Source organism: Melanotaenia boesemani, chromosome 22, assembly GCF_017639745.1.
Source record: "Melanotaenia boesemani isolate fMelBoe1 chromosome 22, fMelBoe1.pri, whole genome shotgun sequence".
In the NCBI taxonomy this organism is placed as follows: Eukaryota; Metazoa; Chordata; class Actinopteri; order Atheriniformes; family Melanotaeniidae; genus Melanotaenia; species Melanotaenia boesemani.
In genome coordinates, this window is record NC_055703.1 from 12,082,719 (window position 1) to 12,105,608 (window position 22,890).

Below are 22,890 nucleotides of genomic sequence, written 5' to 3' on the forward strand. Positions count from 1 at the left end.
ATACTGTCACTCTAAGAAAGAATATCAAAGCCAAGTTTTCAATTTAGGTGTTTTTATTGATCAGTTCTCAGGAAATAATGGACAGAACAGACATAATTGTAATATACATCTTCCCTCTCTTTCTGCCTCTCCACACTTTCTCTTTCAGCCCTTCTGAATCGCCTCCTGTCTGCTCTCCCCAGGCAGCTTGGGATGCTTTTCATTCTTCTCTTTTCCACCTCCTCTCCATCAGAGCTCCTCTGAGTGGAAAGCTGAAAAACACAGAAGAGACGGCATAAATCCAATTTTTTACAAAGTTGAGCAGGAAAATAATGGACAAGACAATCTACTGAATTTAACTACCTCTGACAGAGAAACAGTTCTTTATATGCCAAATAACAAAAAGTAAAAAGGACAAAAGGTGAACATGGTAATCTCATCCTTTTGTGGCTAAAGGAACGATTATTCTCTTTTTGTCCTATTCAGCCTGGTTTCATGGTGGCCTTGAGCATTTTTTTTAAACTAAATGCTTCTCATATCCACAATACAATAACTAGGAGTGACGTCTGTTTCTGAATGAAATAAAAGCGCCTAAACTTATGTTTTGCTGGATTTTTAATGAAACAATGTGTCCAAAAACTGAATATAAATTATATTCAGGAATAATATGATATCACATTCTGTATCATATTCATCATAACTCAGTTAGTGAGCAGTAAAGCTCTGACAGCTGTAACTGATGAGCGATTGAGATCGTGTAAAAACATGTTAGGTAGGATGAAGGTTGTTTTAAAAATGCTACTTATTAGTCATTATCATAATTTGATGGTTAATTAGTATGAGGTGATGTTTTCTTACATGTGAAGGTTTCAGTAAGCTGGTGAATACCTTCCTCTTCCTCATCTGGAGCTACCAAACCAACAACAAATGCCCATATCATCTCCAACCAGTCAGAGCTCTCCTGAGGTGTGGCATCCACAGCAGGGCTTTGTTTTACAGAACGAATCCCACCTAAAATAAAACAAAAGACGGCTTTTTAAAGTTTTTTTTTTGGTTTTTTTTGGTTTTGTGTGTTTGAATGTTAAAATGAAACTTTTTGTTGTGGCGTTTGAACCATTTTCCAGCATGTTAATGAAACAATGACTGAAACTCAAAGCTTCTTATTATTCTTTGGTTTTAGTCTTAACTTTCATCCAGCTCAGTAGGTATTTGGTAGAATTAAGATAAGGACTCAAAGCAGGACTTTTTTTTTTTTTAAGGCTTTCAACCATGACATTTCAGTTTCTAGACATCCGATTTTTCTTGCTTCTTTGTTTTCACTGATTTTAAGTATTTATGCATCACAGCTGTTTTTCTTTTTTTTTTTATGTTTTCTACAAATCTAAACTGCTTAGTTATGGAAGCAAAAGGATTATGGTTGAAGTTAAAGCCCTTGGATCACACGATTATTTTATTATAGGAAACTATAGTTGGTTGCCCAGGTGACATGTCAACATAAAAATGTACATCACAGCGATTACAGCTGGAAGAATCACCTGTTTTTTTTTTTTTTTTTTTTAAAAGCTTCAAGTTTTCTCTCTGTGAGCTTTGAGTTGATGATCCCTTTTTTCATATAGAGTTCAAGATTTTAAAATATTTTTCTTTATACTCAGCTTGATTTTAAGTATAAATCAGCACCTCAATGTACAGTTTGTTCAAGGATGTTGAAAAAAGGTTCATGGACCTTAAACTACTAAATAATTTATCCATCAGTGTACAAAGGAACATCAAGCTGCTTGGGGATGGTTTATAGTTTCAACCTTGGACGAGCTTTGCAAGAACTTAACATTTTTTTTTGTTGTTAATTTTCCTTCTTTTTTGTTTTTTAACAGTTAGCCAGTGGCCATATGGATACAGTATGTACTGAATATAAGATGCATCTGTTGATGTCAATTCTACCTTTTATCTCTATGTATCTGTCTAACCGCTCATTATATATATACAGTAATTTGGGTTTTGCACTAATAGGTGTAAAAGATGTATTTCAGCTTGCCTCTAGCCTTCAATACTCGCTTGGCAATGGCAGGAGGAGGCGGGAGACCTGAGCAGGAGACAAATGCATGACATTAACAGGGACAACATTATGTGAAGCTCAGGTTTCTGAGAGAAAAGCTGAAAGGGTGGGCAAACAAAGAGGAAAACCCACATGGAGAAAGAGAATCTACAAAGAGAAAGTCAGAAATAAATGATCAGCCACCTTCATTTCACTGCATATTTTATCATTCACAGCCACATTCAGAACAAGATTCAGAGCGTTGCCACTGTTATGTTGCCAATATGACAAAAGAAAACTTCACTTGCAAATTACAGTTTTCAAACATGTTAGAACTTGTTTATCCATGATGCTCAAGACAGACAAAAATGAGCGAGAAGTCTGCAAAAAAGCAAAAAAAAAAAACCCAACACAACAACTCAAGCACATTTATAAAAAAGCAGTTTTTTAAAAGAAATGATTTTACCTGTTCTTCCACCTCTGACATCGTCTGTATAGATACGATCCAATGTCACACAATGACTCTTCAATTACAGTAGTGTGAAATTACAGATAACCAATACATGCACCAAAAATGTGCTAATTGCACTTTCTGTTAAGGCACCAAATAAAAAAATGAACAAATCTTAAGGGTTAAATCTTAAACCCTAAGTTCTTGCAGATCTGTCATTTCCAGTCAAACAAACAAACAAACAAACAAAAAAAAGCAAAAACAGCTGCATAACATCTGGAGTAGAATCTATTATTAGCAATAAAGAAACGGCAATATGGATGAATGATTACACAAGTCATTTGTAAAGGACTTTGTTAAGATTCATTATTATGAACAACTGATTGCACATCACTGTTAACTGGTGATTTTAAATTGCCTTTGGGGAGGAGTGGGGGTGTGTATGTCAGTCTGTGTGTTAGTTCTCTGTAGGACTGGAATGGCAGCACCACCCAGTGAACCCGAACAGGATGAAGAATGCATGGACTAATGTCTTTTCAGACACTGAAAAACTGGATATGTTTGTTGATGACTGATGATAATATTTTTAAGAAACTGTCAAAAAAAATAGGAGTTATTCTTATTACAGAATTATAACATTACATCTAATTTAAAATGGATAGGCAACTTTTTTTTCTTTTCTTGATATCACAGTGGCACTTGCAAACCATATGACACATTGCAGGTGTGTTATGGCTCTCTATGTATTTTAAAAATACAGTTTTGGTTGAACTTAATAATGATTTTTTGTTAAGGTCATGAGGCATGCTGCCCATGTCTATATTTTAACATTAAAATACTTGTGATCATTTCCTTGTCCTGTTTTCAAATGTCAACTGTTCTGAAAAGAAAAAAAAAATTATTAAATGTACTCTATGCACGTAAGCAACATCCTGGCTATGACCAGCTCGACAGTGGGAGTTTTTAATTTCTCTTTTACTAGAATGTATGAAGTATATTTGTAAAATGGATAAAGAATGATTCATTTCTGTGACCGAGAAACCCGCAGTTCTGTCAAACCCCTTCAGTTATTGATGTTATTATGTATTTTAGGGCTGAAATTTTTATTAAATCCCATTTAATGGCCACCTGCTGATATAAAGTAATAGAATACCTGCATTATCCCTTTATTAGTTATAACAGCACTCCTATTTTTTTAGGGATTAGTTTTTGTTTGTTTGTTTTTGCTTTTATTACCTTTTCTGGTGTTTGTTTTGTCTCTCAGGGATTTGTGGGTGGAGATGTTAAGCTTTAACCAGAAGATCAATCTTTAAGCGTTGCCCAAGCACTTTTCTTTTTATGTTGTATGTATTTTCCATTATTTTAGCCTTGCCTCTTGTCATATTTTGAGCTCCAACTTTATATTGTTGAGACACATCTAAGCAGGATAAGAAAAGCTAAATGAAGCGGTTATTTTACAACGATGATTACAATGATGTGTAAATGTAGAATACTATTATGACTTGCCTGCTGCTGCACTGCCTAAATGCATCTGTGAGAAGTAAAGGTGACAATTTTGCTTTGGATTGTAAGTGTGAAAATAAAACCTGTTATTTAGGCTACCATCAGTGGTAAAACACACTGTGATCATACACCGCTGCTCCAGTGCACGTATTTTGCATTTGTCTCTCTGAGGGCTGATTGAATTGGACATTCATCACTTTTGTGTGGCTGTTATGATAACTGTTGCCTCTAAAGTGTTACAGTAAATGCATTGTTTTGATTTTCTCTGCGGATCTCTTTAATTTTCCCTCTGCCAGATGGAAGAAGCTTTTTTGCCTATTTCTCTCCCACTGTGGAGGAGTTGCAGCTTCATAAATAACTGATTAATGCACTGACATTTCTTTGATTGGCACTCCACACACAATGCCAGAGAAACCAGGAATAGACAGCAACCATTTCCCCATGGCAATTCTCTGTGTTCATTTTATTGTTACTTAGTCAGTCTACGTTTCTGTGTCTTTCTGTCTTCAAACCTGGCTTCTTTCTGCCTTTTGTCTTTTTTAAAATGTTTTATTTACTCTCAGTTTTACTTTCTTGTTAAAATCCTCTTTCGTGTTTTTTTTCCCCCTCTGTCTTTTTTTCTCTTCTTTCTATATTTTTGGGTATGGGGCAGTTTAGCACCTCAAAAGAGAAAGAAACAAGATCAAAAATAGAAATAGTGCCACAGAGACATAGAAAAGAAACCTATGGGGTTCTGAAATAACCATCTGAGAAAAAAAAAGGTAGTTTGAAGACACATCTAAGCTAGATAAGAGAAGCTAAATGATGTACCTCAGTCTGTCAATTGGTCTTATTTTGAGGTTTTCACCATTCAGTGTTGTTTTGCCTCATCATCTCCTTAATAAGCCTTTAACGAAAACAATTTGTATTAACCATAATTTTTTCTTAGTTTTAAATAAAATAATGGGTTTGATCATCTCCACCTTCTGCATTTTACCCTGCTGTTTAAATTCATTCTTCTTAAAATTTCATTAATGCCAGAATTTGTCTTTATCCTCCTGTTTCTACATCTGTACCCTTTTCACATATGCATGTTTGTGTTTTACTATTCGTGGGGATCAGCCATTGACATAATGTGACCCTCACTCTGTACAGTTACATTTTTGTCCTTACAACATGAAAATTATCACTCTGCATCTGCTCAAGCTGCAGTGATAATTGCAGCCCTGTGAGCCTTCTTTAATAAATAAATAAACACTTTTATTATGCCTTTTATTGAAATGTTGCAGTAGCCTTGAAAATATTTGACTTAGTAAATGGAGGACAATAATGATGTAAAGGGGATATTTGATCTTCATGTGCATTCTAAAATGATTAAAAAACTTAAAAGATGGGCAACTTTTATTGATATTTCTGGATGAGATATGATTAATAATACCACATTTTGTCAATCAGGTTTTAAGTTTTTTTCTCATTTATCTTTGTTGGTGAGATTTTTGGGGTTGTTAGACTGAAGCAATGTTTCCAATTAAAACCTCATCAAGTTTGCAGATCGGCTGTGCGAACACTCAGTCTATGAGGACAAGCAGATACAGATAAAACAAAGAATTACATGCATATGTAAAAAAAAGAAAAAAAAAAAGCTGCCACAGCAGAAAAACCATGAATGACTACATTTACTAAACTCTAACATCAGGGCGCTTTTGCTCAAAGGGTAAATCAACAGTAAGTCCCTTTAGCTTGTTGAACTTGTTAGCTAATCATGCATGCTATTGCCCATTTGTAAGTTCTTGAGGCTCAGATTTATTGCCTTGAGCCTTTTGGTGATTAATGTAATGACTCAGTTCAAGTAAATGTCTATATTCAGACCTAATTAACAGTTGGTCATTGGGGCATTTTAAACAGAACGTTTTGTGTCAAAATCAATTCATGACAATGGAAGTGACACAGTGAAAGGATTCATTGCTGGGTGGTGAAAGAAATTGATCTGCATGGAGATCAAATTTTGTGAACTTTGACCTTAAATTTTGCATTACAAGAGAAAACTGAGTCAAAGCAGAAAAAGCTTTTTTAGGCTTTTTACTTTTATTTAAACTCCTTTGCTTTTATATTAAATAAAATGTACTATAGGTTTATTCCTGACGGTCGTGATAATAAAATTTGTGAAGAGTCCTTAACTTCTAAGGACTCTTCAGAACTTCTTTTACCAGAAGCTGTAAATAATGGGAAATGATGATTATTTTCCTTCAATATTATCACACTGGCATTCAAATATGTGTTTAACAGCAACATTTTATGCTTTCATGGATGGTGGAAAATATTTATTGGAGGGAGAGTTCTATTTTTGTGCTGATTTTGTGTTGATTTACCCTTAAAAGCCAAATGTGTAACTATAAAATAGACACCTCTTGGATGAAGACCAGTACATCTTAATGTGAACTGTCACATGCAAAGCTCCAGAAGCAAGCAGTGCAATCAAACAGGGGTTTAGTTGTTGCTTTTACCAGGTGATAGACACACGGGGTCGTCACAGTATGATGTGTAGTCTTTGGATGGGGATGACAGGTGATTGGCAGCATGAGGATGGAGAAGACATGAAGGGTGGAGGATGAAGAAAGGAGGAAAGTGGGGGAGAGGAGTTAAAGATGAGTGTGTCGGATGTGTGAGAAAGGACTAACTGTAGACTGTATAATGCAAATACATGGAGAAGTGCAGTGGTGGGAGTGGTAAAGGGCAGATATGAGTAGAATCGATAGAAAGGTCTTAATGGCAGTGAACTAACTGCATACTAGAACACAACAACTGGAGGGAATATCTGTAGCAGTTTTCACAATGTTATTTATTGGATTCAAGTTTAAGGTTTACTTTGAAGGTCAAAGACTTTTCAAGAACAAAATAATCTATTTATTTCAAGGAATGTGAAAAATCCTTGGAAGAAAACCAAATAAATGTAATTTATTTCTTTATTACTAAACCGTAATTGCTGAAGGCATAGAAAGAATTTTTACAATTTGAGTTTTTAGCTGATCTGTAGATTTAGCTGCTGGCTAAAGGAAACATTAGCTCAAAGTTTAAAGTATATTAAGTTACCACTATCTCTAAAGTCAACTAATCTTCAAATAATGCACCGATGAAGTACAGCATATAAAAACTGAATAATTAGTGTATTTTTTTTTATTCTAGCACAAGACTTGTTTATCTTTAATTAAAGATACTGTCATCAGCCACAATATTAAAACCATCTATTTCTATAACATCTATTACAACATATTTAGCATCAAGTAGGCAACATTTGTGCCACTCAAACTTCTCTGACCTGCCAAAGCATGGACTCTAAAGACCTCAGATGGTATCAAGTAGCAAAATTCCCAAACTAATTACAGAAAACATACCCATGTTTTGCTCGAGGCCGTGATGAATGGGAGGGTATATACAGCAAAGTAGTTCACTTTTTTTTCACAGCTTTATATAAAGACATAGGTTTTATTATTTCATTTATTTTTTTTTTAATTATTTTTTCTTTGTATTTTTTAAGGGACAAACATTAAACAGAAAGAATTAACACTTGGTCAAAACTGATCTATTCATATGGTCATGGCGCCACATCTTGTCACAATCTGGTCACTCTAATAAAAAGTCCTTGCACACAACGCAGTCCTGTGAGTCAAACTAGGCCAGGTTCTCCATTGCTTGATGGTTCAACTTAGATTCTAACGAGTGCCTATGGCAGTGGAAGGGTCTGCACGACTTCTCTGATCATTTTGAATCAACACAGATCCACAAGTAGCTAAATGTTATATACTGCATTATCTGATACTTTTCCCTAATAGACAGTGCTAAAGATTTCATGATGTGCAGGTCTTGGTTGCAGATCTAAAACCTAATGGTTTAACAATCACAATTTGTAGTTGGCACTTAGGCATCCTTAGTCAAGGCAGCAGGTAAACATACATTTATAGTAAAAAACTTGTGGTTCCTCAACCAAACAAGCCTCAGCAGAGTCAACCAAACAGCGAGGGTTTTTTAAACCAACTAAAAGAATAAAAAACTGTGTTAGACTGGTATCAGATTGAGATAAGGATAGGCTGTTCCGAAACATCCACTGTTTGCTACCTGTAAAAACTCCATCCCACGCTAAGTTCCAGATTAATGACTCAGTCAGTGTTATAGACTTTACTTGTCAGTGGTTTTATTGTTGTGGCTGATGACTGTTGTGAAGGGAACTGCAAATGTTTGCTATAATCAAACAGTAATATAGTTGTAAGGTCGGGGAAGCAAATTTTCTAAACATGCTTTTTTTTGTAAATTGAGATAACAGGATTTATGAAGAAAAAAAAAACATAGTTTTTCAATTTTTGCAGGACAACGAAAACAGTGAATAGAAGTTTATATTGACCAAGGTATTAAACCCAGCCATTATTGTATTTAAACCTTTTGACTGTGTTTTCAGTATGCATGTCATCACCCTTTCAACACATTCTACAAGAGTATGAGTCAGATATTGACCGTACAATGAGGTGGTGTGGAAAACCTCAGTATGTACTGTGCTAGTACATTAATGTTAGATTCCAACTGAACATGTGAGTTTGAGAAATTCATTTCTAAATATGGAAAAATGGGTGTCATTTTCAAAGCGTCTATCTGCAAAGTATAAGTGGTAAACACATTTTATGTCACTTTAAACATTGAAGTAGAGTTTGTGATATTAATGTAAGCTGTGAAGAAAAGACAGATTGTGTTTGTCACATTACTTGACACACAGATGCTGTTGAAAATGATTTCTGTTAGAGTATGCCCACTTTTGAAGTCTGCTTCAAAAGTGTCTCAAAGGTTTCTGGATGAAAAATGGATGCATGACTAAAATGTGGAAAATGGAGGAGTGAATAGAAAGTGTCAATTAGGTACAGTAAAATCTTTAAAGAAGTCATTATAAAATACATTTTTATGGAATTATAATTGCTGTTGTAAAACATTCTAATGAATAAAAAATAGTGATATTAGACTGAATACAAAAATAAATACTTGTTACCTGCTAGAGTCTTATAATCAAGCAGATCAAATAAAACGATAGCCACTCCTGACCATGTGATGATAAGAGCCACCACCAGCAGCCAGGCCATCGGTGAGCTGAAGGTTAAAATGACATCGTCCAAAAATGTCCTCTGATTGGACCGGGATGAAGGGGCCTCCTCCCCACCATCGGTTTGACTGCTCATTGCTGAAAAGCACTTCAGACAGATGAAGAGACGAAAGGATGAGAACAAGAACAGAAAGCTAAAAGTCATTTGAAGATAATCTTGTGGCGCATCTTTTAGAGGTCATCATCATCATCACAGTATGAAAAGTCAGATGCATGAGGCATAAACAGGTCTATTTCAGTAACTGTCTAAAGATATATTGTGCCGCATGTAAATCAGCATTGTATGTTATTTCAAACCCAACCTTTAACTCACTAAACTAAACACTAAACACTGAATTTTCACAGATGTGAGAGTAGTGGAAGTCACATATGGGAGAGATGGAAGCTGACAACTGCAGTGACTGTGGAAAATATGTGCAAAATAAGTTTCAATATCTCACACTGAAGTCGTGGATTTTAAATTTCTGGACATCTGAAATGAAAATGCAACAGTTAAAATCTCCGGTTGCGGACTTGTCTCAAGTTCCTGGTTTAATGTTTCTTTGAAGCTGCTTTATTGCTGACATAACATTGCAGTCTAAATTCAGATTTTTTAATACCCCTAGTAGAAAACACAAATGTCCGCTGCCAAATAAAGATAATATGATTTTTAAAATTCAGGAAATGCTTTCATGTGGCACTCATAATAATTGTTTTTTTCCAAACTACCAGCAGAACATCCACTCTGACTAATCTAATTGCTTTTCAAAGAAATAAAAGACATTATTCTTATGATAAGGTGAGCTATACCCGTGTATATTCTTTCAGTTAGAAAGTTTTATGTATCAGGACATAATGAAAATCTATCTGGTCATTAGCAGATCTTCAGGTAAGCAACAATTAATTCAAATCAATTCAGTTCAATAAAATTTTATTCTGTAAAAGCAGAGGTTTTGACAGTTTGTTGCATTCAGGTGATCTCAGAGAAAAAAAATATTGCTACCCATCATTTTGGGAAGAGTTCATGCCATTTCTGAACAAATTAGGGCTCAGCTTTATACAGTGAGCAAGCTTATTGACAATCAGAAAACATTTAAGACAGTTAATAGTTAAAAATGTGGAACGCTCAAAGAAACTGCACTACAAGATTATTATGTTACATGATAAAGTTTAGTGTCATATTCTCCAGTTATAACACTAACTAGTCCAAAGAATGGGGCATTCAGTAGACGTGACTTCTTTACCACACTTCATGTGCATCTGTTTAGATCAGAAAATGGTGCTTTTGTTACATACATAATATTTGGAAAGATTTCCAGGAAGAGCCTTTTCTTTAAAAAGACTATGGCTGCACAGGTCAGTTGGACCTGAACAAATCACAAGACGTATGGAACAATGTCTGTTGAACAGATGTGACCAAAGTAGTGAGTTTGGTTGTACGCAGTGCTCCATTTTTGGAAAGCCAGACACAGATTCAGCATGAACACCTTATACTAAATGTCAAATGCAGTGGTGGAGGGGCTTGCTTTGCAGCCCCAGGGTGTGGCCACCTTGTAGCCATTGAGTCACCCTATGTTTCATAGTCAAATATGAGGCCATCTGTCTGACAGTGAAAACTAGGCTAACACTGGCTTATGCAGCAGGACACTGATCCCAATAACTCCAGCAAATCTACAAGAGAATGTCTAAAGAAAGTAAAGAATCAGTGTTGCAAAAGTTCAGACCTCAGGCTGATTGAAATGCTGTGAGCGGTGCAAAAAAGCAAGTATGCAAACCTCAATGAACTGCAGCAACTTTGAAGTGGAGACTTTTTTCTGTAAGACAACTGATGGTGTCTTACTGAAAATGACTTTTTCAAGTCACAGATGCTAAAGTTGCCTCTAAAGGCTGTTGCACCATATTCTTAGCTTTCCCACACACTCTTTTTCATTGTGGCTCTGTTTCGTTGTTCAGCAGGTAGCGACACAGTGTTATATGTCACATATTGTTCATTTTTGCTTATTTTACCTAATTTTAATATCTATTTAGGACCAGATAATATTTTTTACTTCCAATATCCTGCCATAGAAAACATTTGAACTTAAAGAAGATCATAGGTGTGTAAGTGAGGCCAGTTTTTACTAGCCTGCGCTTTTACTTCTTGTAGATGACAGCGCTGTTCATGTCACCCAAAGAATAATATAGATCCTTTTTTAGGCCATTTTTGTCAATAATTTAACTGCTGTTAGAGCAGTTGTCTTCAGGTTGGTGTTATTTGTTTAAAAACGATGGATTAAAATCAAAGTGAAGGATTTCTTTAAGTTTAGACCTCTACACACTTGAATTTTATTTGAGCAGCCTAAATGAGTGTTGTAATAAGGAGTAGAAACTTTTCCTCGACAGCCTGTTGTTTGCCTCATAGCATAATGGCCTAAATAATATTTTTGGCTAAACTGTGATACAATTCTAACTGTACTCTACTGATATTGCTGATTCACTGTACATCAATTTCTACAAAACCTTAAATTAGATTGGAACAGTTATGCTCTGAGGCTAACAATATGCTGTTGTATTTTAAGAGTTCTAACAATATTGGCATTGTCTCACCATGAATTCACCACTGAAGCCAAACTTATCTAAGTTCAATCTGTGCTTTCAGAAATATCAACATTATGATTAATACACACAGAAGCTGTTTATTTACGTAGATGCTGGTGACTCATTACAGCATGTTCTGTATGAGGGTGAGAATGGGTGAGAAATAGGAGAAAGCAATGAGAGAGAAGGGTGAATGTGGGAGAGAGCAGGAAATGAGGAGATAACGTCTGAGTGATGAGACAAATTTCTTTCCCCAAAATGTTTTCATTGTATTCCAGAGAAGCTTTGCTCCAATAATAATATTATTATTTGCCCATGTCATACTGCTTTTGTTGAACATCTAGCTTTTCTTTCTGTCTCTCTGTTTGACTCGCACATTGTACATCAGCAATTACAAAGTGATATTTAGTCTGACGAATGCAGATCCATTTGAGTGCTGCTCTGTTAATGTCATTATAACAGTCATTTAGAAAATTAGTAGGCCACTTTCATCTTTTGTGCCAATGAATATAGACTTAATTTAATTGTTGGCAGCACTCCTTAAGATATAACTTCCTCATTTCAGCCAAGCACATTTTAACAACTGTACTTTTACATGTTGGATCAACCAAACTACTTTAATGTAAGAGGAGCCTAAATATTACAATGTAAATATATATATATATATATATATATATATATATATATATATAAAAATGTATAGGGAAATATATGTAGGGAAAAGAATAGGTATAAATAAATAAATACAAATAAAAGAATGAAACTATGTAACAATAAATAAATGATTAATGAGCTCTGTGAATAAATTTATATTATAAATATGAAATAAATATTGATATTTATTTCTCTCTATATTTCCCTTATTTATATCCTTTTTTTTTTTTTTTTGTGGCACTCCTATCATCCCGTACTTTTCTCTATGTGTTCATCCAACTCAAGAATCAACTTAACAACAGTTAGTTTGTGTGTTATTTCCGAATGGAAGGCCAACAAAATTTCTGCCTGGGCTTGAGTACATGTGATATAAAAGCTGACCATTGATCAAAGCACTGCCTTGGCAACAACTCGCCAGACCAAATTATTGATCAGCAGCAGGTAAAACGGCCACAGTGTTAGGATGATAGAAGACTGGAGCATGGAGGCATATTGCTGTACAGTAAGAGTGTAGTCCCTCATATGCTTGACCCAGCCCACCTGTTGTTACTATCAAATGCTGAACTGATCTTCACACACACTCACAGAGACCAACTGCTGCTGCCTCCTCCACACCAGAGGAATGAACAGAATTAGAACAATGTGGGTGAAGGCTACGAACTGGCATTTGAGGGCAAATGAAAGGCAATAACACAGCAGTTGAAACTAAGTCCCTTTGCTGTTACTAGAGTGCAAACCTTTCAACAAAGACACATGCTACTGCTTAAGTAAATTTATTAGCTTGTGGTCCAAATGAGGGTAAAATTCACCAATTTGTAACTAAACAAAGCTCAATTAAAATCTAAACTGCTATTATGAAGCAGTCTCTTTCCCTTTTGTATCACAACATGATATATATAGAGTTTCTATTACCACAGGGGATATTCTTCTTTGAATTAGTCCTTTCATATTTAATACAGGATTTTTCCACCAATACCTCTTTACTTCAGCTGAAGAGATTGAATTTGGGACTTTTGCTTGTAATGGAGAATTGTATCATTCTGATGGACGTATTTCCCTATAAAAGATCAAGTTTAGAGCATGGAGTCACCAGCTTTGCAAAGAAACTCAGTTCACTAAACACACAAAAGTACAAATGCAAATGCAAAAGTACATGTTCTGACGAGGTATTGTACATACATCCTGTGTGCACAAAGTATTTAAAGCAATGATTAATATGTGACTCAATCTTTTGAGTTACAGCTAACAAATTACGTAATGGCACTGAAAGGAAAAAAATGTCAAATGTAGCTTAACAAAAACAGATCACTGATCATTTCAACATCAAAGTGAATTCTTTCAATTGCAGCAACATAACATAACATTCTCAACATAACATTCACCGACCCCATATAGATGATGAGACATCCCAAAAAGCTATAAGGGAAAAAAAGAAGAAATAATGTATATTTTTTTTCTTTTGAAATACTGAACACTTTGAACTCGGGCTTGAGGAATAGTACATTTAGCTTCTTCTACAGGGTCAAAAGCCAGAGAAGCTAGGAAGCACCGATCCAGACTTTCCAATAATGCAACTGAAGGCAGGTTTTGAATGCCAACAATGATAGCTCCTTCACATAGCTACTCAAAGCATTAGCTATGTCAGACCTGAAGAGGAAAAAAAGCATCATGTTTGGGAGTCAAACATTTATACCCTTCCTCCCCTCTGATCACCTTGATTCACTGATTAAGTAACACTCATGACTTTAGATTTCATTTCATTACTCATTATTGGCATAGTTTCTGCATGACGTACATCTTCAGAGGGATAACTGGCAATATGAAAATATGCAAATTCATTGAAAATGTTCACATGTTGATGGACAACAGCGGCAAGTATCCAGCAGTACACAATGCGCTGGGCTGGGTGAAACACACACTTAAAGTGTTCTACAAGACAAAATAGGTCTACAAGCTGTGTAATGCTTTGGAGGGTTGTGCTTAGTGTGCAGGAGTTGTGATAGTTGACCTGTCTCTGCACGTGTACCACTATAGTTATTGAGCATTTTTTATTGCAGTATGAGAACAAGTTACAATAACTAAGATAAGAATGCAAGCAAACACCAAGCTAAACTCAGAGATAACATTTAAAGGGACATTGTGTAAGAATTACTTCCATCTAACGTTGGAATCATGTATTGCATTCTAACGTATAATGCATTCTATACGTTAGAATGCAATACATGATGCAAACACATATTACGGTATCTCAAAAAGCCTCGACAGCACAGATGAAAGCATGTCATCTGATAGTTCATGGAGTGTTCACTCAGTTGAAGAGGTTTGTGATTTTATAAATATTGCAAACTGCATCCCATGCAACTGTCAGATATCGTTCCTTTGTGTTTGGTTCTCACAGGGGGAACGGATCCCATGGCCTCGACACAGCACCGGCTTTTTGTCAGTGAAAGCCAGCTTATAAAGCCGTCCCACTGGCTTTTAGTCTGGCTTTATCGCAACTGAAAGCAAGCGTTTATTGTGACTATGAAACCACATAAACATACACTGATGTAGGCTGGTGTATTTTAGCATACACTACTGTTGGGCTGTAAGTAAAACTTTATATAACACCTCTCAAAATATAAAATCACAAAGTGCTTCACAAGAGCAAACAACGTGAAAACAAACAAACTAATAAAAAATGAATAAAAACAGATTAAAGATTATGTGTTTTTAACTGACTTTTAAAAGTAACCACAGGGTTCACAGATCTCAAGTTCAAAGGAAGGGAGTTCCAGAGTCTGGGGCTTAATGAACAGAAAGCTCTGTCCCTTTCAGTTTTAAACTTTATAAGGGGCACCTTCAGCAGGTCCTGGTCACAGGACCTTAGGGACCTGCCAGGGAGATATGGTTTTAAAAGCCCTCTGAATTAGGCAGGTACTTGTCCGTGAAGAGATGTCCAGGTCAGTAAAAGATTCTTGAACTGCAGTATGAAATAAAGCGGCAGCCAGCGCAGTTGCATCAAGATTGGAGTCATGCTTCCCATGGTAACGGGCAACTCTGTCCAACAAAACTGAATGAAAAAGGTTGGCTTTAGGTTAATTTAGGCAGTACTGTTGACCTATTTGTTGAGGAAAAATCTGGAAACTTCAGCATCCCTTTTAAAATCCTTCTTGATCACCATCCACCTGGGCAAGGCTAGCCTGTTAATCCACCTTTTTGTTTCGTCTGTTTAAGTTGCCTTTTAAGCAGCAGGGATTCTGCGTTGGTGCTATTTGTCCCTTGCTGGCTGCTGTAGTTTCAAGATGGCACATCGTCTTGGAACATCTTTACTGGCTTAAGGCCCATTTATGCCCCTGTACATGCATACATGCGTAAATAGCAACATCCATTTGAAGTTGTCGTGCATCACCGTTCTCATACTTCCATGCATTTTTTGCATTGCCCAGGTTGTTGTGTCAGTTTTTCCAGGAATGGGCAGTGTTGCATTCAGAGTTCACTTCCGCGGGCTGATGTCAGTTTCGGACAATGTGTGGCAGCATTAATGCATCGCTATAAAGTTATTTCCAACCACCCAACACACCCTAAACACTTGCATACAGACTTTATTCAAAAGCTCATGCAATTTGTACAGTCTTTGTCCTTGTCTTCATTCTTCTTCTGCTTTTTTGTTCCCTTCCTGATCCTCTTTTTCTTCTCTGGTTTGTTTCTTTCACTAGTCGTACATCAGCTGTTTGCAGCCCCACACAGAAGATGGTCAAAACTGTCTGTCTGTCTGCGTATCCGTCTTATGCGGCAAGCATAAATGAGCCTCCATCCCATCCATCCATCTCAGTCAGGTTGCGGGGGCAGCTGCCTAAGTAGGGAAAACCAGACTGCCCTCTCGTCGGCCACTTTCACCAGCTCATCCAGGGAGATCCCGAGGCGTTCCCAGGCCAGCCGCGAGATGTAGTCCATCCAGCGTGTCCTGGGTCTTCCCTGGGGCCTCTTTCCGGTAGGACGTGCCCGAAACAGCTCACCAGGGAGGTGTCCAGGAGGCATCCTGACCAGGTGCCCGAGCCACCTCATCTGGCTCCTCTCGATGTGGAGGAGCAGCGACTGTACTCTGAGCCCCTCTCAGATCACAGAGCTTCTCACACTATCTCTAAGGGAGAGCCCAACCACCCTGCGGAGAAAACTCATTTTGGTCGCTTGTATTTGCAATCTTGTTCTTTTGGTCACTACCCACAGCTCGTGACCATAGGTGAGGATAGGAACATAGATCGACCGGTAAATCGAGAGCCTTGCTATTTGGCTCAGCTCCCTCTTCACCACGACAGACCGATGCAGAGTCTGCATCACTGCAGATGCCACACCGATCCGCCTGTTGATCTCCTGCTCCATCCTTCCCTCATTCGCGAACAAGACCCCGATATACGTGAACCCCTCCACTTGGGGCAGGACCTCATTGCTGACCTGGAGAAGGCACTCCACCCTTTTCCGGCTGAGGACCATGGTCTCGGATTTGGAGGTGTGATTTTCATCCCAGCCGCTTCACACTCGGCTGCGAATCGCTCCAGTGAGAGCTGCAGATGACGGCCCAATGAAGCCAACAGAACCACATCATCCGCAAAGAGCAGAGACCCAATCCTGAGGCCACCAAACCGGATCCCCTCAACACCTCGACTGCGCCTATAAATTCTGTCCATAAAATTTATGAACAGAATCAGTGACAAAGGGCAGCCTTGGCGGAGTCCAACCCTCACCGGAAACGACTCTGATTTACTGTCCGGCGATGCGAACCAAACTCTGACACCGGTTGTTCTGCCCTTGTAGACACCAAGTGCAGGATGTTATACCCTTGTTCAATATTTGCTGGAGTTCATACTTTATTTTGTAGAGTTTGCCTTATTTTGAAGTTCTTAGAACATTGCAAAACAGGAAGTAGTAACTTGACACAATGCAGTCACGGGAGGATAAGGAAGCAATAGGCTGGTGAAACATTAAGATGTCGCAGACACCAGAAAAATAACAACTTACCTTCTCATTCCTCAGCAGAATCAATGCTTGTATGTATAACATCATTGTCGGTGTCATGTTAGTTCATAAATATAAATCCTAAATAGTTTAAATACGTTAAGTTATTGGTTAAAATGTGGATGCTAATATGCATGCTAGCGGTAGCCTGCTCTGCAGCTTGATGCTAGACTCTTTGTTAGTAAATTCATTGGACCTCTGAGTGGAACTAATGTTGCTAATCGTAGTATTTTACTCTTTCTGTTTTAGTTTCACTCTCATCACATCATTTCATCTAAGTTGTACTGTGGATTCAATATGAAGACTGCAAATAAATCCTTCATGTTCATGAATGATGGAGAGTTTAACTCACTGTCTAGTTGGAGTTGTTACACCTCAGCGAGGGCAGTACAAAGTATGAACTCCAGCAGATATTGAACAAGGGTATAACATCCCGCACTTGGTGTCTACAAGGGCAGAACACCGGTTGTACAGGGACCGGACAGCTCGTACAAGGAGGTCAGGCACTCCCTACTCCCGGAGTATCCCCCTCAGGAGTCCCTGGGGGACACGGTCGAACGCCTTCTCCAAGTCCACAAAGCACATGTAGACTGGTTCAGCGAACTCCCATGCCCCCTCCAAGGCCCTGAAGAGAGGGTAGAGCTGGTCCACTGTTCCACGACCAGGACGAAAACCACACTGCTCCTCCTCAATCTGAGGTTCAACTATCTGACGCAACCTCCTCTTTAGCACCCCTGAATAGACCTTACCAGGGAGGCTGAGGAGTGTGATCCCCTTGTAGTTGGAGCATACCCTCCGGTCCCCCTTTATGAAGAGGGTGACAACCACCCCAGTCTGCCAGTCCTGGGGAACTGTCCCTGATGTCCACGCGATGCTGCAGAGGCGTGTCAGCCAAGACAGCCCTACAGCATCCAGAGCCTTAAGGAACTCTGGGTGGACCTCATTCCACCCCGGGGCCCTGCCACCGAGGAGCTTTTTAACTACCTCTGTGACTTTAGCCCCAGAAATGGGAGAGCCAACACCACGGTCCCCTGACTCTGCTGCCTCATCGGAAGACATGTTGGTGAAATTGAGAAGGTCTTTGAAGTTCTCCCTCCACTGCCTCAGAACTTCCCGAGTCGAGGTCAGCAGCCCCCCATCCCCACTGTACACAGTGTTGATGGAGCACTGCTTTCCCCTGGTGGACCAGAATCTCCTCAAAGCTGTCCAATAGTCATTCTCCATGGCCTCTCCAAACTCCTCCCATGCCCAAGTTTTTGCCTTAGCGACCACCTAAGCTGCATTCCACTTAGCCTGCCGATACCCATCAGCTGCCTCTGGAGTCCCACTGGCCAAAAAGGCCTGATACGACTCCTTCTTCAGCTTGATGGCATCCCTCACTGCTGGTGTCCACCAACGAGTTCAGGGGTTACCGCCATGACAGGCACCAACGACCTTGCAGCCACAGCTAGCAACAATAGAGGCATGGAACACAGCCCACTTGGACTCAATGTCCCCCGCCTCACCGGGGTCATGGTTGAAGCTCTGCCAGAGATGGGAGTTGAAACTCTTTCTGACAGGGGACTCTGCCAGACATTCCCAGCAGACCCTCACAACATGCTTGGATCTGCCAGGCCTGACTGGTATCCTCCCCCACCATCTGAGCCAACTCACCACCAGATGGTGATCAGTTGACAGCTCTCTTCACCCGAGTGTCCAAGACATGCGGCTGCAAGTCCCATGATACGACTACAAAGTCGATCATCGAACTGCGGCCTAGAGTGCCCTGGTGCCAAGTGCACATGTTGACACTCTTATGCCAGAACAAGGTGTTCGTTATGGACAATCCATGATGAGCACAGAAATCCAACAACAAAACACCACTTGGATTCAGATCAGGGGGGGCATTCCTCCCAATCATGCCCCTCCAGGTCTCGCTGTCATTGCCCACGTGGGCATTGCAGTCTCCCAGCAGAACAAGGGAGTCCCCGGAAGGAGTGCTTTGCAACACCCCCTCCAAGGACTCCAAAAAGGGTGGGCACTCTGAACTGCTGTTTGGTGCATAAGCACAAACAACAGTCAGGACCTGCCCCCCCCCGTTTGTACCATAATTTCTCAGTTTGACATACTGCAAATATTATTCATTAAAAAAGAGAAATGTGATATTGAATGAAAGTTTTCATTTGTAAGTCAGAACACTTCAAAAGCCAAGTGAGGAAATAACATATCATGGAGGTTTTCTCTACTAATAGATTATAGGACAAATGGCCCTGCAGCTTTGAAAGATAAGAAGGATAGCATTACTGGAAGATGGTCTTTAGTATGTGTTTTAAATGACAGTGATTGAGAATAACTGTGTGAACTATACAAATGCCTTCAGGATTCAGACACACCAGTTTTCGATCATTATTGTAAAGTTACACTTGAGAGAAATGGATTTTTAGGTACCTTAGTCTTTGAGATTGCTGGATGTTCACTGATAACCTTTGGTCCTTCAGAGGTTCTGGAAATGCAGTGTTACCATAGAAACACACATCAAACTCCTTTGTTAAATCCTTTTTGGCCCCACTTGATTGTGAGAAGGCAATGCTCAAATCCGGCAGCAAAAAGTGTGCGACAGTTGTCTTAAGCTTGGATCATTGCAGGTCTAAAAATACACACACAAAAAAATGCCCCCACCGGAAAAACAGAGAAGAAATCCAATGAAATTTGTTTTTCTTTTTTATTCCCACTCTATTTTTTTAAGTTGCTTTTGAAGGTTGTAGTTTCTGTCCTAAAATTAAGTCAAGATTTCTGATATTTTGATGTTTAAATGCTGGCGAGAGTGAGAAGAGAGGGAAGAACCAACTGAGCAGGAAGAAGGTCAGCCCACTCAGAGTCACCCTGCCCCCTCTGAGGGTTCAAAATAGAGATAAAGAGGTGATGGGAAGGAGGAAGAAAGGAGCCAAAGGGGAGTCGTGAGAGCACAGAAAGAAAGACAACTTAGTTTAAAGGAGCAAAAGATCAAAATATGAGGAAGAGGGAGAGGAAAGATGAAAGACTGAAGTGAGGAGATAAAGGTCTACAGGTCTCCTCTGCAGTGTGCATCAAAAACACAAAGCTTATTAATCATGTTATGATGAAGAGGGAGATGCTAATAGCTGATATTTCATTAGTGTTTCCTCCCCCGAGAAGCCTATTCCCCATCTCTGATCTCACCTTATTCATTTCAAAATGTATTAGGCCAGTTTTTTTATTCCTAAAATGGATTAAATGCCATTTAATTGTTTTTCTAAAAGTATATTAAGTATTAAAAATTTTCTGACACTATTAAATGCTTGAGCCAACAGCAAGAACAGCAACAGCCCATTTTAAGACCAAAGGCATTCACTCTGCTTTGGACATCAATTGTATAGTTCTTTAAACCTTGAAATGCCCCAGCCTTCCTACACTTCATTCAGAGGATGCATAATAACTCCACTGTACCTATAATCACAAGCAGAAGTCAAAATGGAATGTACATAAATAAATAAATATGTAGTGCAGCCTCATGTGAATTTCTAAACCCTGTCAGATACTATTTTTTTCTGAGGACCAGTTGCTCAGACATGTTGTGTGTTTGCATGTGTGAGTGTTGTTTTGCGAGCAGTGGGAAGAAGTAACCTGACCCCCAGTCTTGCCCTGGGAGCCTGCTCTGCAGAGGCTATATTTAGAAATACAGACAGCAGCTGGCGTTAACATTGGACTGGACTGTTTTAGATGTAGGGCACACAGAGGGGGCTGAGGGACATAATGCACACAAACTACACAAAATTTAGGTCCTATTGTCTGTGAAACCGAGTGTGTGAGAAAGTGATGGAAATCAGGATTAACACTTTGAACTTTGCAATTTTTATTTTATTCTACCACTACAACGTCCCCATTAAATTGGTACCACTTCTGTCATTGTGCTCTCAGAGGCAAAGAATTAACAACATGAGATGGTGTCAGAGATGGGGACTCGAGTCTGGGACTTGGACTCAAGTCGCAATTTAATCAATCAACAATCAATCACTCAATCAAAACACTTGAGACTTGACTCGGACTCCAGATTTCAGACTCGCAAACAATCTTTTTTTTTCATGATCTTCTCTCTATCTTCAGTCTGCTGTCAGTTCTCCGGTAGTAACACTGATGTAACGTCACAAAGACGCCCTGCGAAGTGAACTCGCGATCATTCACAACATTGACAGCACCGGATAACACAGCTGTTGCTACAGCACCACTGTAAGTTTTTAGCATTAAAACCCACTGTAAACAATGCGGTTTTACTGACTGTTCATCAGAAAAGGATTCGATCTAAATAAATAAAATATTAAGATTTTTTTATTCCATTTAAAAAGTTTGAAATTAATATTTTTTTGTACCCATGCCGCAGAGTTATTTTAAGCCCTTTAAAACAAAAGAAGTTTCTGATGCACAAGTGATGGTATCACCAACTGTGGACCTGTGGACCCACTGTCCTGCAGATTTTACATGTTTACCTGCTGCAATACACTTGAGTTCAATTATTAATGTGTCATCAAGAGGCTTGTGCAGAACTTGACAAGCTGCTATTTGGATCAGGTGTGTTGCAATAGGGAAACGTCTAAAACCTGCAGGACCGTTGGTGATCCTGCACTAAAGTGTATCATATTGGCCCTCCTCTCTACATTCAAGAAAACACGCTATGAACGTCAGTATTAGTATTTTAAAATTCGTTGTGGGTCCAGATGGATTTTGGTTCACATTAAAAACTCTTGGATAAGTTATGTTAAGAACATATTACTAATCAGAATAAATTTCCATGTTCATCTGCAGGCTTTCCAAATACAGTAAAGCAAAGAAATTGTCCAGAGGAGAGGGACGGAGCAGTGGGCAGTGCTGTTACAAAACACCGGTAGACAAAGGGTGAGTAAGGATTTTAAAGTCCTTGGATATTATCATGCAGTCTTCTAAGCAGACCAGACAGCAGGAGTCACATGACAAATTACTCATTACAACTAAAAGTGACTTGCGACTTGACTTGGACTTGGGGTCAAAGACTCAAGAATTGAATTGGACTTAAGGTCAAACACTTGAGATTTGATAAAACAGTACTTGTGAACATCTCTGGATGGTGTGTCTCAGTTTAAAAGAGCGACATCTAACATATTTCAAGATTCAAACAATTTTATTTTTCCCCGTAGGGCAATTCAGTTTGCAATCTACCAAATGGGTAACAGAAAACAAACAGAATGATAAACATAAACATTACATCATTCAACCATCCAAAATTCCTATTTGTGTTCAGTTGGGCTGAGATCTACATGCTAAAAGTATACAGGATGAAACAATCTTTTTAAACTCATTGGACCACCAAGTGACACCACCTGTCCTATGGATGGAGTAATTGTCATTTTAGAGGAGACTGCTCCAATCAGAACAGAAATGTTACAACAGGGGCAATCTGTCAGAAGAACTTTGCGTCATCTCTTTGCCCCATGAGGACTGTCAAGCCCGGCTCGTGAGAGCTTGACAAGAAGGAAGCGGGACAACAAGGGATGCCAATTAAAGTATAATTTATTAAGAAAAGTGACCAAAGTAAATAAACGGAGCTTAACAGTGTGTCCTATGTGTGTAATC

The 22,890-nt window shown here is 38.6% G+C and overlaps 1 protein-coding gene across 2 annotated transcripts; it reads right to left on the reverse strand.

Moving 5' to 3' along the window:
- Positions 1–41: 41 nt before the first annotated feature.
- LOC121633230 (triadin-like) lies at positions 42–20,128 on the reverse strand. Of its 2 annotated transcripts, XM_041975066.1 has the most exons (6): positions 19,717–20,128; positions 8,974–9,172; positions 6,449–6,490; positions 2,012–2,059; positions 838–990; positions 42–251 (listed from the first exon to the last, which is right to left on the reverse strand). In XM_041975066.1, exons 2-6 carry the CDS (start codon positions 9,158–9,160, stop codon positions 229–231), a joined length of 453 nt encoding a protein of 150 aa, XP_041831000.1. In that variant the 5' UTR covers positions 9,161–9,172; positions 19,717–20,128; the 3' UTR covers positions 42–228. The 2 variants fall into 2 exon arrangements, with proteins under 2 accessions (XP_041831000.1, XP_041831001.1); XM_041975067.1 differs by lacking the exon at positions 6,449–6,490.
- Between the last annotated feature and the right edge of the window lie 2,762 nt (positions 20,129–22,890).

Bases quoted from the DNA above. Each gene is read 5' to 3' on its own strand.
- LOC121633230 (XM_041975066.1), bottom strand. From the start codon at position 9,160: ATGAGCAGTCAAACCGATGGTGGGGAGGAGGCCCCTTCATCCCGGTCC. The intron at 991-2,011 runs GCAAGCTGAAAT...GTTTTATTTTAG, and splicing joins GCGAGTATTGAAGGCTAGAG to GTGGGATTCGTTCTGTAAAA. The intron at 252-837 runs GTAAGAAAACAT...TGTGTTTTTCAG, and splicing joins GCTTACTGAAACCTTCACAT to CTTTCCACTCAGAGGAGCTC.